General features: G+C 44.0%; 1 protein-coding gene across 1 annotated transcript; it reads right to left on the reverse strand.

Moving 5' to 3' along the window:
• Window positions 1-702: 702 nt before the first annotated feature.
• On the reverse strand, window positions 703-4,569 carry LOC134823413 (serine/threonine-protein kinase mos-like). Its single transcript, XM_063834875.1, has 4 exons — window positions 4,513-4,569; window positions 3,839-3,946; window positions 2,435-3,051; window positions 703-964 (listed from the first exon to the last, which is right to left on the reverse strand). Exons 2-4 carry the CDS (start codon window positions 3,927-3,929, stop codon window positions 782-784), a joined length of 891 nt encoding a protein of 296 aa, XP_063690945.1. The 5' UTR covers window positions 3,930-3,946; window positions 4,513-4,569; the 3' UTR covers window positions 703-781.
• Between the last annotated feature and the right edge of the window lie 8,017 nt (window positions 4,570-12,586).

Below are 12,586 nucleotides of genomic sequence, written 5' to 3' on the forward strand. Positions count from 1 at the left end.
TGCTCGCTTTATCCAAACAAAATCATGTCAGATAAGCGAGACTAAGTTTTAAGAAGACCACCCTTACCTTGGAACTATCCTAAGACTAAGATATGACATAGCAGTCTCATTTGCTGACCTATGTTAGAATTAGACCATGATATGATCGAACACAATCCTGAATCCACTGCACATTATTCAGCTGGGATTAGCTTTTAAACAGTTTCTCATTGATCAAGTGTGGAAATGAATCTCAGTGTAACAATAAGTAGGAACAATATGGATGCATGTGCAAGGTGAAGCGATCGCACTAAATCGATTGCCATCAAAAATTAAATGTTTCCAAATTTACTCTCGTGAATTTGGGTGAAAGGAAGTCAAGAATCTAGGTTGGCTGCGTAGTCTTTTGGTCGCCGATTAACCTCTCATGAAATCAGAAATGGGGTATAAAACTGTACCGAAATGCGTAATTTCGGGAAGAAGGCGCCACTATGCACTACCGGTCTGTGTATCAGGAAATTTGTTACGACCATTTGGAAATTTATAAAGCTTTGAATTTAAAACCCAAAGGCAATCGATTAGGACGATGTATAAACGACACTGTTTATACCAAATACAATTTGTGCCCACGTGCTCACGCATTGTTCTAGAAGTAATAACTAATTGCATGTAATCGTGTGTGTGCAATTGTACGGCATCTAAATTAAACTCTCTCAAATGTCCTCTGAGAGCCCTATGTCGGAGTGACTTGTATAAAAATTAAAAACGTATTAAAAAAGTGCACAGAGCCGGGGTTGGTGTCTCAGTTGGGAATTAGTTGATGTAACCGCTCCAGAAACTGGGTAGCCGTCGGTCGGTTGGAGGGTTCTCCGTCCCAACAGTCCCTGTAGAGTTTACGGTATTCCACCTCTCCAACCTCCCTCCGGGCCGTGCTGCTGTCGCTGTCAGGCCGCAAGTTCAGTGCGACTACTCCCCATGTTATCACCTGTAACACGTGCTATTTAGTTTCGGTTTCTCTTTAACACGTGCTATTTAGTTTCGGTTTCTCTTTAACACGTGCTATTTAGTTTCGGTTTCTCTGTAACACGTGCTATTTAGTTTCGGTTTCTCTTTAACACGTGCTATTTAGTTTCGGTTTCTCTGTAATACGTGCTATTTAGTTTCGGTTTCTCTGTAACACGTGCTATTTAGTTTCGGTTTCTCTTTACAAATAAAACTGATCAGTGATCACGCATCGGCATATTTAATTGTGCGGTTTCTCCTTAGGGGTCGTTCACATATTACGTAATCAGCTGGGGGGGGGGGGGGGGGGTGGGGGGTTTCCGAATGATTACGCTTGTGTAATTTTGACACAATAGCGATGTGTAAAACTGATTACGGAGGGGGGGGGGGGGGGTAAAAAAATGATTTTTGGAACATTTGACTTTCTTTAGCAAGGGTATACGCACTATACGAAATTCATCACGGGAAAAAGTTAACAATAATGAATAAGATGGTACACTGTGACGCAAGTGGTAATTTTATGACAGTTAAAATTTACTTAACTTTATTATTATTATTTTACTTAATATCCTATCCTGATCCAGCGCCTATTCCTCTCGCTTCCTAATACTCCATATAATTGAAGACAGGTTGAAAAAATGTCCATAGATATGGATTATAGATAATATTAAGAACAAGATTCACATTTATTAGCTGAACATCATCAAGTGAAAAACAAACAAACGAATAGATTTGAAGCTCGTAAAGGCAAAAGGATCATCGTCGCTTGAGATCGGAGATTTCAAAATTCTAGTTCAAAATTCTAGTTCTCTTAGTCTTGTCGAACGCGAATCTTAGTACGTGTCGAAATCGAACTTGAGTCCAGGTAGCACACTTTAGTTCGACATGCTGATCGACAGAGTCCTTAGGGTTTGTCGAACTACAGTGCGTGTCAAACTTGAGTACGTGTACCCAGGAAACACTTATATAACCGGTAAAGTGGGCTCATGAGCGGCGCAGTCATTCCGCAGAACCTCTATCACTATGTTTATGAACATTATACTTATAGCCTGGTATCCCCAGGTAACTCATGAGGGGCCTTAATTGGACCATCACAATAATGGCTCCCTGCAATTACATACGCACACGGTTAAGACTGGATAGTGATTTCCCTCTGTGTGAATACTGAATAGGTATTTGATAATTAACAACAACAACTAATAACTTAATTAGGGGTACTGGCAGTCTGCCAGGTCATTTTGGAGTTAATGATTATGATTGAGCCCGATTAGCCAATATTTTGTTTGTGTTTGGCATAGAAACAAAATTAAGCTTTTCATTAAACTTTGCAAAAATAACATTTTTTTGACTAGCAAACCGGTAAATGCTTTACTGCGCATTTCTCGATTTTGTAGAAAGTCAAAATCAAAAACAAGAAGAACTTAAATGTAAAAAAAGAATTAAAATGTAATACCTGCAGGTTTTCAGCCCCATAAGGAGTCTCCCTAGTGAGTAGCGTCCAAGAGAGGATGCCCACAGAGTACATATCAGCGCTTGTTTGAGGAATAAACCCCTTCAGAAGTTCTGGTGCCCTGTACACAGTTGTCCCCGTGATGCTGGGACTCGGGGTAAACTCGTTGTCGCATGACTCCCCCAACCGCTGCGCGCACCCGAAATCTCCTAACTTGCACGTGTCATATTCGTCAATGATAATATTGGCCGGTTTGACATCCAGATGTACGATTCCCTTCAAATGAGTGTATTCTAGAGCCCGAGCTATTCCGGTAGCGTATTTAAACCGCCTGAAGGCGCTGATTTCCTCCTCTGGATTATTTATAATGTTCTGGAGGTTTCTAGAGCCCGCAAACTCCATGACAAGAAAAGGAAGGTCGTCCACCTCCCTGCCCGATGTGGTGGTCCCCAGAGTTCTAACGATGTTCGGATGGTTCAGGTTCATTCTGACTACGAACAGTTCTGCTCGAAGACTTTCTAATGCGATCATTTTGTTCCGTCGGTTTGCATGCATCTTCTTGACCGCCACTTTAGTTCCTTTATACGTACCTTCGTACACGTAACCAAAACCTCCACAACCTGCGAGAGATGTAATTTATAAAAGTTATTCTTTTGTCAGATAATAAAGGGAAAACTAAAAGTAAATGTAGTTTTGCCATTTTCCTGTATCAAATACTTTAAAACTATACTATAATTTTAATCTGCAGTGCTCGACTTTGATCTTGTGAAGGCATTAAGCTATATAATTCATTTAGACTGACCTATAGTACCCGCATGATCCTTTTTATGAGGGGTCGTTCACATATTACGTAATCAATATTTTAGCAATTTTTACGGTACCGCGACAATTGAACCCCTATGTAATTACACTGGGGTCAATTGTCGCGAAATCTATAGGGCTTAGTACGACAATTGACCCCCGACAATTGACCCCCGACAATTGACCCCCTATGTAATTACACTGAGGTAAATTGTCGCGAAATCTAGGGCTTAATACGACAATTGACCCCCCGACAATTGAATTGGTTAGGCTTAGGGTCGGCGGGTCAATTGTCGGCGGGTTAATTGTCGGGGGGGGGGGGGGGGGGGGGGGGGGTTGTCAATTGTCGCCCACCCATTTTTAGCCCCACTCCCCCTCCGTAATCAACCGTACTCAAGACCAAACCCCCCTCCTGACAGTTACGTAATCAAGGCTTCCCCCTTCCCCCCTCCGTTTTCAGTTTCACAATTAGTAACCCCCTCCCCCTCCTCCGGCCCCTCTCCCCTCCGTTTTCAGTTTCACAATTAGTAAGTGTAACCCCCTCCCCCTCCTCCGGCCCCTCTCCCCTCCGTTTTAAGTTTCACACATGCAACTATAAATATTTACCTATTTTCCGTTTGAGCTTAAGATGTTGTAATAAAATGTCTGTTTCTCTGTTAACTTCCCTGCTCTCCTCCGTCGACACTCTATCAATCATTGCATTTTACTGGTACCCTGAAATAATAGCTCTATCAATCATTGCATTTTACTGGTACCCTGAAATAATAGCTTAATAGAAATATAAGCCCTATAATTAGGCCGCCTCTGCCTTAAGTAGTGAATTAATTAATTAATGACACAAGTGTAGGAAATAAGTCGTTACAATTATTGATTAGTGAGGTGTCAGGACCCATATTAATTATCGGTGCATTCAAAGAGGAAAATTCTGAAAATTTCTGGCTGATGATCCACGTGTTTGAAGATGGATTAACATCAAGCTGCTTTACAGTTACGTAATTCTCGTTTACGCTCTGTTTTATATAATTTAAATTTAACGATGAACCATCTCGATCATCAAGTATACTGCATATATTTTGTTATCCAGTTTCCAGAAACAAGTAATGAAGAGAGCTGCCTCTTCAGCTGCAACGGTAACCAATTTTTCTCAGTTACCATAGTAAGTGTGACTTTTGGCTTAACGCCAGTTGTCAAGTTTTAATAAGCAAGGTAACCAGGTGGTAATAGTTGCCATGATTACCCGGCTATGATGGTTACTATGGATAACATAGCTGATTTGTTACCTGTTTAGTGATACGACATCATGTCTTTTCCTCCGACATCATGAGTCATATCTGAAGAGTGAATCAGTTTCACAGAAAGAAAAGTGTAAACTAAATAAACCAAATTAAATCTTATCAACCGAATACACATTCTATCAATCTAATCTTTGCCGATTAGAGTAACTGTTGTCGAACATGGAATACTTGGCTAGTTCAACAGTAACCATAGTAACCGTCACCATGATACCTAATACTTGGCTAGTTCAACAGTAACCATAGTAACCGTCACCATGATACCTAATACTTGGCTAGTTCAACAGTAACCATAGTAACCGTCACCATGATACCTAATACTTGGCTAGTTCAACAGTAACCATAGTAACCGTCACCATTGCATGATACCTAATACTTAGCTAGTTCAACAGTAACCATAGTAACCGTCACCATGATACCTAATATTTGGCTAGTTCAACAGTAACCATAGTAACCGTCACCATGATACCTAATACTTTGCTAGTTCAACGACAACAGTAACCATAGTAACCGTCACCATTGCATGATACATAATACTTGGCTAGTTCAACAGTAACCATAGTAACTGTCACCATTGCATGATACCTAATACTTGGCTAGTTCAACAGTAACCATGGTAACCGTCATCATTGCATGATACCTAACCCCCCAGTCCCATAGCGGATATTATGCCAAATTATTAGATGGAGATCGTCAACTAATATTTCTACGGATATTTCTCCGGTTTGCAGTTCCATTACCTTATCCGGAGACCATCTACGGTAATTTTGTTGATTCTCACAGATGGAGCAAAGTGCAAAGAAACTGCCACAAACTGCTACAATCTCCGAGAAATTCCCGGAGAGCTTCATCTCCGTCTAATACAGTAGACGGAGCCGGAGAATCATCACCGTAGAAATGGACCTCCGTCTAATAATTTGGCATAATATCCGCTATGGAACTGGGGGGTAATACTTGGCTAGTTCAACAGTAACCATAGTAACCGTCACCATGATACCTAATACTTGGCTAGTTCAACAGTAACCATAGTAACCGTCACCATTGCATGATACCTAATACTTGGCTAGTTCAACAGTAACCATAGTAACCGTCACCATGATACCTAATACTTTGCTAGTTCAACAGTAACCATAGTAACCGTCACCATGATACCTAATACTTCAACAGTAACCGTCACCATGATACCTAATACTTGACTAGTTCAACAGTAACCATAGTAACCGTCACCATGATACCTAATACTTCAACAGTAACCGTCACCATGATACCTAATACTTCAACAGTAACCGTCACCATGATACCTAATACTTGGCTAGTTCAACAGTAACCGTCACCATGATACCTAATACTTCAACAGTAACCGTCACCATGATACCTAATACTTGACTAGTTCAACAGTAACCATAGTAACTGTCACCATGATACCTAATACTTCAACAGTAACCGTCACCATGATACATAATACTTCAACAGTGCGGTAATTTGTGTTTACTCATTGTGATAGCATGTACGTGACTAATTGTGATAGCATATATGTGACTAATTAATTGTCACCATGGCAACTATACGTGACTGAGCATCTTAACAAAGGAAGGTTACATGATAAATAAATGGCTACTTAATTCCTCGTATATATATATATATATATATACGAGGTATATATATAATATGGTTGACTGGTTTGGATGTGATGCTAATTATCCCTGCTCAAAATCCCAATTATACATTCTAGGGTAGGTCCACACTAGGGTAGGTCCACACTAGGGTAGGTCCACACTAGGGTAGGTCCACACTAGGGTAGGTCCACATTAGGGTAGGTCCACACTAGGGTAGGTCCACACTAGGGTAGGTCCACACTAGGGTAGGTCCACACTAGGGTAGGTCCACACTAGGGTAGGTCCACACTAGGGTAGGTCCACACTAGGGTAGGTCCACACTAGGGTAGGTCCACACTAGGGTAGGTCCACACTAGGGTAGGTCCACACTAGGGTAGGTCCACACTAGGGTAGGTCCACACTAGGGTAGGTCCACACTAGGGTAGGTCCACACTAGGGTAGGTCCACACTAGGGTAGGTCCACACTAGGGTAGGTCCACACTAGGGTAGGTCCACACTAGGGTAGGTCCACACTAGGGTAGGTCCACACTAGGGTAGGTCCACACTAGGGTAGGTCCACACTAGGGTAGGTCCACACTAGGGTAGGTCCTCACTAGGGTAGGTCCACACTAGGGTAGGTCCACACTAGGGTAGGTCCACACTAGGGTAGGTCCACACTAGGGTAGGTCCACACTAGGGTAGGTACACAGTAACCGTCACCATACTTCAACAGGTCCACAGTTGTATCCATTATGTGCTTTGTGTAGTTCCATCAATTAACCATTTCGATTCAAATTATGGTAATGATACAGAAAGAGTCAATAAATTTACTGATAAGTGATTACTGATTCGTTTATAATATATCTGCTTTATAACTGATGGGAGATACGGACTAGGTACTGAATAGATTAGATTGTGTCCGTTGTTTTTTACACAGTGACCTGCTCTAAGTCAAAATGAGCTCGATAGGGGACAGGAAACATACAAGCGATAGAAAATGTTCCAGATAATTTAGATTGAGTCAGGTGAGGGGGGTGGGGTGGGGTGGGGGAGTTGGTGCACGGTGGGGGAGTACAGGTAACTGTAACTAGGTAACTATATCAGGCGAGTCAGGTACTGCTCACGTTGGGCTGTCTAAGTGCTGCAGTCCCCAACCAAGGCTATATTCTCAGCTTGACCTGGTCCCAAACCAAGGCTATATTCTCAGCTTGACCTGGTCCCAAACCAAGGCTATATTCTCAGCTTGACCTGGTCCCAAACCAAGGCTATATCCTTAGCTTGACCTGGTCCCAAACCAAGGCTATATTCTCAGCTTGACCTGATCCCAAACCAAGGCTATATTCTCAGCTTGACCTGGTCACAAACCAAGGCTATATCCTCAGCTTGACCTGATCCCAAACCAAGGCTATATCCTCAGCTTGACCTGGTCCCAAACCAAGGCTATATTCTCAGCTTGACCTGGTCCCAAACCAAGGCTATATTCTCAGCTTGACCTGGTCCCAAACCAAGGCTATATTCTCAGCTTGACCTGGTCCCAAACCAAGGCTATATTCTCAGCTTGACCTGGTCACAAACCAAGGCTATATTCTCAGCTTGACCTGGTCACAAACCAAGGCTATATTCTCAGCTTGACCTGGTCCCAAACCAAGGCTATATTCTCAGCTTGACCTGGTCACAAACCAAGGCTATATTCTCAGCTTGACCTGGTCCCAAACCAAGGCTATATTCTCAGCTTGACCTGGTCCCAAACCAAGGCTATATCCTCAGCTTGACCTGGTCCCAAACCAAGGCTATATTCTCAGCTTGACCTGGTCACAAACCAAGGCTATATTCTCAGCTTGACCTGGTCACAAACCAAGGCTATATTCTCAGCTTGACCTGGTCCCAAACCAAGGCTATATTCTCAGCTTGACCTGGTCCCAAACCAAGGCTATATTCTCAGATTGACCTGGTCCCAAACCAAGGCTATATTCTCAGCTTGACCTGGTCCCAAACCAAGGCTATATTCTCAGCTTGACCTGGTCCCAAACCAAGGCTATATTCTCAGCTTGACCTGATCCCAAACCAAGGCTATATTCTCAGCTTGACCTGGTCCCAAACCAAGGCTATATTCTCAGCTTGACCTGGTCCCAAACCAAGGCTATATTCTCAGCTTGACCTGGTCCCAAACCAAGGCTATATTCTCAGCTTGACCTGGTCCCAAACCAAGGCTATATTCTCAGCTTGACCTGGTCCCAAACCAAGGCTATATTCTCAGCTTGACCTGGTCCCAAACCAAGGCTATATCCTCAGCTTGACCTGGTCCCAAACCAAGGCTATATCCTCAGCTTGACCTGGTCCCAAACCAAGGCTATATTCTCAGCTTGACCTGGTCCCAAACCAAGGCTATATTCTCAGCTTGACCTGGTCCCAAACCAAGGCTATATTCTCAGCTTGACCTGGTCCCAAACCAAGGCTATATTCTCAGCTTGACCTGGTCCCAAACCAAGGCTATATTCTCAGCTTGACCTGGTCCCAAACCAAGGCTATATTCTCAGCTTGACCTGGTCACAAACCAAGGCTATATTCTCAGCTGGACCTGGTCCCAAACCAAGGCTATATTCTCAGCTTGACCTGGTCACAAACCAAGGCTATATTCTCAGCTTGACCTGGTCCCAAACCAAGGCTATATTCTCAGCTTGACCTGGTCCCAAACCAAGGCTATATTCTCAGCTTGACCTGGTCCCAAACCAAGGCTATATCCTTAGCTTGACCTGGTCCCAAACCAAGGCTATATTCTCAGCTTGACCTGATCCCAAACCAAGGCTATATTCTCAGCTTGACCTGATCCCAAACCAAGGCTATATTCTCAGCTTGACCTGGTCCCAAACCAAGGCTATATTCTCAGCTTGACCTGGTCCCAAACCAAGGCTATATTCTCAGATTGACCTGGTCCCAAACCAAGGCTATATTCTCAGCTTGACCTGGTCCCAAACCAAGGCTATATTCTCAGCTTGACCTGGTCCCAAACCAAGGCTATATTCTCAGCTTGACCTGATCCCAAACCAAGGCTATATTCTCAGCTTGACCTGATCCCAAACCAAGGCTATATTCTCAGCTTGACCTGGTCCCAAACCAAGGCTATATTCTCAGCTTGACCTGGTCCCAAACCAAGGCTATATTCTCAGCTTGACCTGGTCCCAAACCAAGGCTATATTCTCAGCTTGACCTGGTCCCAAACCAAGGCTATATTCTCAGCTTGACCTGGTCACAAACCAAGGCTATATTCTCAGCTTGACCTGGTCCCAAACCAAGGCTATATTCTCAGCTTGACCTGGTCACAAACCAAGGCTATATTCTCAGCTTGACCTGGTCCCAAACCAAGGCTATATTCTCAGCTTGACCTGGTCCCAAACCAAGGCTATATCCTCAGCTTGACCTGGTCCCAAACCAAGGCTATATCCTCAGCTTGACCTGGTCCCAAACCAAGGCTATATTCTCAGCTTGACCTGGTCACAAACCAAGGCTATATTCTCAGCTTGACCTGGTCCCAAACCAAGGCTATATTCTCAGCTTGACCTGGTCCCAAACCAAGGCTATATTCTCAGCTTGACCTGATCCCAAACCAAGGCTATATTCTCAGCTTGACCTGGTCACAAACCAAGGCTATATTCTCAGCTTGACCTGGTCCCAAACCAAGGCTATATCCTTAGCTTGACCTGGTCCCAAACCAAGGCTATATTCTCAGCTTGACCTGATCCCAAACCAAGGCTATATTCTCAGCTTGACCTGGTCACAAACCAAGGCTATATTCTCAGCTTGACCTGGTCACAAACCAAGGCTATATTCTCAGCTTGACCTGGTCCCAAACCAAGGCTATATTCTCAGCTTGACCTGGTCCCAAACCAAGGCTATATTCTCAGCTTGACCTGATCCCAAACCAAGGCTATATTCTCAGCTTGACCTGATCCCAAACCAAGGCTATATTCTCAGCTTGACCTGGTCCCAAACCAAGGCTATATTCTCAGCTTGACCTGGTCCCAAACCAAGGCTATATTCTCAGCTTGACCTGGTCCCAAACCAAGGCTATATTCTCAGCTTGACCTGGTCCCAAACCAAGGCTATATTCTCAGCTTGACCTGGTCCCAAACCAAGGCTATATCCTCAGCTTGACCTGGTCCCAAACCAAGGCTATATCCTCAGCTTGACCTGGTCCCAAACCAAGGCTATATCCTCAGCTTGACCTGGTCCCAAACCAAGGCTATATTCTCAGCTTGACCTGGTCCCAAACCAAGGCTATATCCTCAGCTTGACCTGGTCCCAAACCAAGGCTATATTCTCAGCTTGACCTGGTCCCAAACCAAGGCTATATTCTCAGCTTGACCTGGTCCCAAACCAAGGCTATATTCTCAGCTTGACCTGGTCCCAAACCAAGGCTATATTCTCAGCTTGACCTGGTCCCAAACCAAGGCTATATTCTCAGCTTGACCTGGTCCCAAACCAAGGCTATATTCTCAGCTTGACCTGGTCCCAAACCAAGGCTATATTCTCAGCTTGACCTGGTCCCAAACCAAGGCTATATTCTCAGCTTGACCTGGTCCCAAACCAAGGCTATATTCTCAGCGTGACCTGGTCCCAAACCAAGGCTATATTCTCAGCTTGACCTGGTCCCAAACCAAGGCTATATTCTCAGCTTGACCTTTTCCCAAACCAAGGCTATATTCTCAGCTTGACCTGGTCACAAACCAAGGCTATATTCTCAGCTTGACCTGGTCCCAAACCAAGGCTATATTCTCAGCTTGACCTTTTCCCAAACCAAGGCTATATTCTCAGCTTGACCTGGTCCCCAACCAAGGCTATATTCTCAGCTTGACCTGGTCCCAAACCAAGGCTATATTCTCAGCTTGACCTGGTCCCAAACCAAGGCTATATTCTCAGCTTGACCTGGTCCCAAACCAAGGCTATATTCTCAGCTTGACCTTTTCCCAAACCAAGGCTATATTCTCAGCATGACCTGGTCCCAAACCAAGGCTATATTCTCAGCTTGACCTGGTCCCAAACCAAGGCTATATTCTCAGCTTGACCTTTTCCCAAACCAAGGCTATATTCTCAGCTTGACCTGGTCACAAACCAAGGCTATATTCTCAGCTTGACCTGGTCCCAAACCAAGGCTATATTCTCAGCTTGACCTTTTCCCAAACCAAGGCTATATTCTCAGCTTGACCTGGTCCCCAACCAAGGCTATATTCTCAGCTTGACCTGGTCCCAAACCAAGGCTATATTCTCAGCTTGACCTGGTCCCAAACCAAGGCTATATTCTCAGCTTGACCTGGTCCCAAACCAAGGCTATATTCTCAGCTTGACCTGGTCCCAAACCAAGGCTATATCCTCAGCTTGACCTGGTCCCAAACCAAGGCTATATTCTCAGCTTGACCTGGTCCCAAACCAAGGCTATATTCTCAGCTTGACCTGGTCCCAAACCAAGGCTATATTCTCAGCTTGACCTGGTCCCAAACCAAGGCTATATTCTCAGCTTGACCTGGTCCCAAACCAAGGCTATATCCTCAGCTTGACTTGGTCCCAAACCAAGGCTATATTCTCAGCTTGACCTGGTCCCAAACCAAGGCTATATTCTCAGCTTGACCTGGTCCCAAACCAAGGCTATATTCTCAGCTTGACCTGGTCCCAAACCAAGGCTATATCCTCAGCTTGACCTGGTCCCAAACCAAGGCTATATTCTCAGCTTGACCTGGTCACAAACCAAGGCTATATTCTCAGCTTGACCTGGTCCCAAACCAAGGCTATACTCTCAGCTTGACCTCACTGATCTATATTTAACTGATCCACTATACAAAACCAACTATGTAGTATTTATGTATATTTTCTATCATATGACTCACGATCTGAAACAGGGTCCGAAATAAAAGAGATGTTATAAAAGATAGGGTCCTGTTTGATAGGCCAGTTACTCCCTGCTACTGGAGTAAGTGAAAGTTAATATGAAGAACATATGCAAAACCTTTGAGTCAAATTTATCACGATGAAAAGTTTGGAGGCCACGCTCCTAAGATAAGATATAAAGGGTCATGGCCCCCAAGCAAGCCGAGGTCCGAGGCCGCAAACCCTTCCAAAACTAGAGTAGGGACTAGGCGCCCTTCCAAAACTAGATCACCAGACAGACTTTGAGACTGAAAATTGTTGGCAATTTTCCAGGGCTTGAACGCAACAGAGTAACTGAGTAAGCCAGGTGTACGATTAACTGGATGTATTAGCCATGTTTGTAGCCTAATGCAACCACTGGAAATCCTTTTTGTGTGGCAACTTTATATAATTCGCACTGCAAATTCGGTGCAAAGAGATGAACACGGTATAGATAAGTTCTGCGAGGAGAAGCAGTGACCGTTGACCACTGATTCGTTCCTATAATAATAGTCCCTACTTGGGTATCCGTTTCCGGTCGACCCTTGGTTATTTCACGGAAATATGAT

This window comes from Bolinopsis microptera, chromosome 11 (genome assembly GCF_026151205.1).
Source record: "Bolinopsis microptera isolate Bmic1 chromosome 11, MBARI_Bmic_1.0, whole genome shotgun sequence".
In the NCBI taxonomy this organism is placed as follows: domain Eukaryota; kingdom Metazoa; phylum Ctenophora; class Tentaculata; order Lobata; family Bolinopsidae; genus Bolinopsis; species Bolinopsis microptera.

Excerpts from the sequence above, each read along its gene's own strand:
- LOC134823413 (XM_063834875.1), bottom strand. The coding sequence starts at position 3,929 with ATGATTGATAGAGTGTCGACGGAGGAGAGCAGGGAAGTTAACAGAGAA. Across the intron at positions 3,052-3,838 it reads TAAGCTCAAACGGAAAATAG|GTTGTGGAGGTTTTGGTTAC; the intron begins GTAAATATTTAT and ends CATCTCTCGCAG. Across the intron at positions 965-2,434 it reads ATGGGGCTGAAAACCTGCAG|GTGATAACATGGGGAGTAGT; the intron begins GTATTACATTTT and ends CACGTGTTACAG.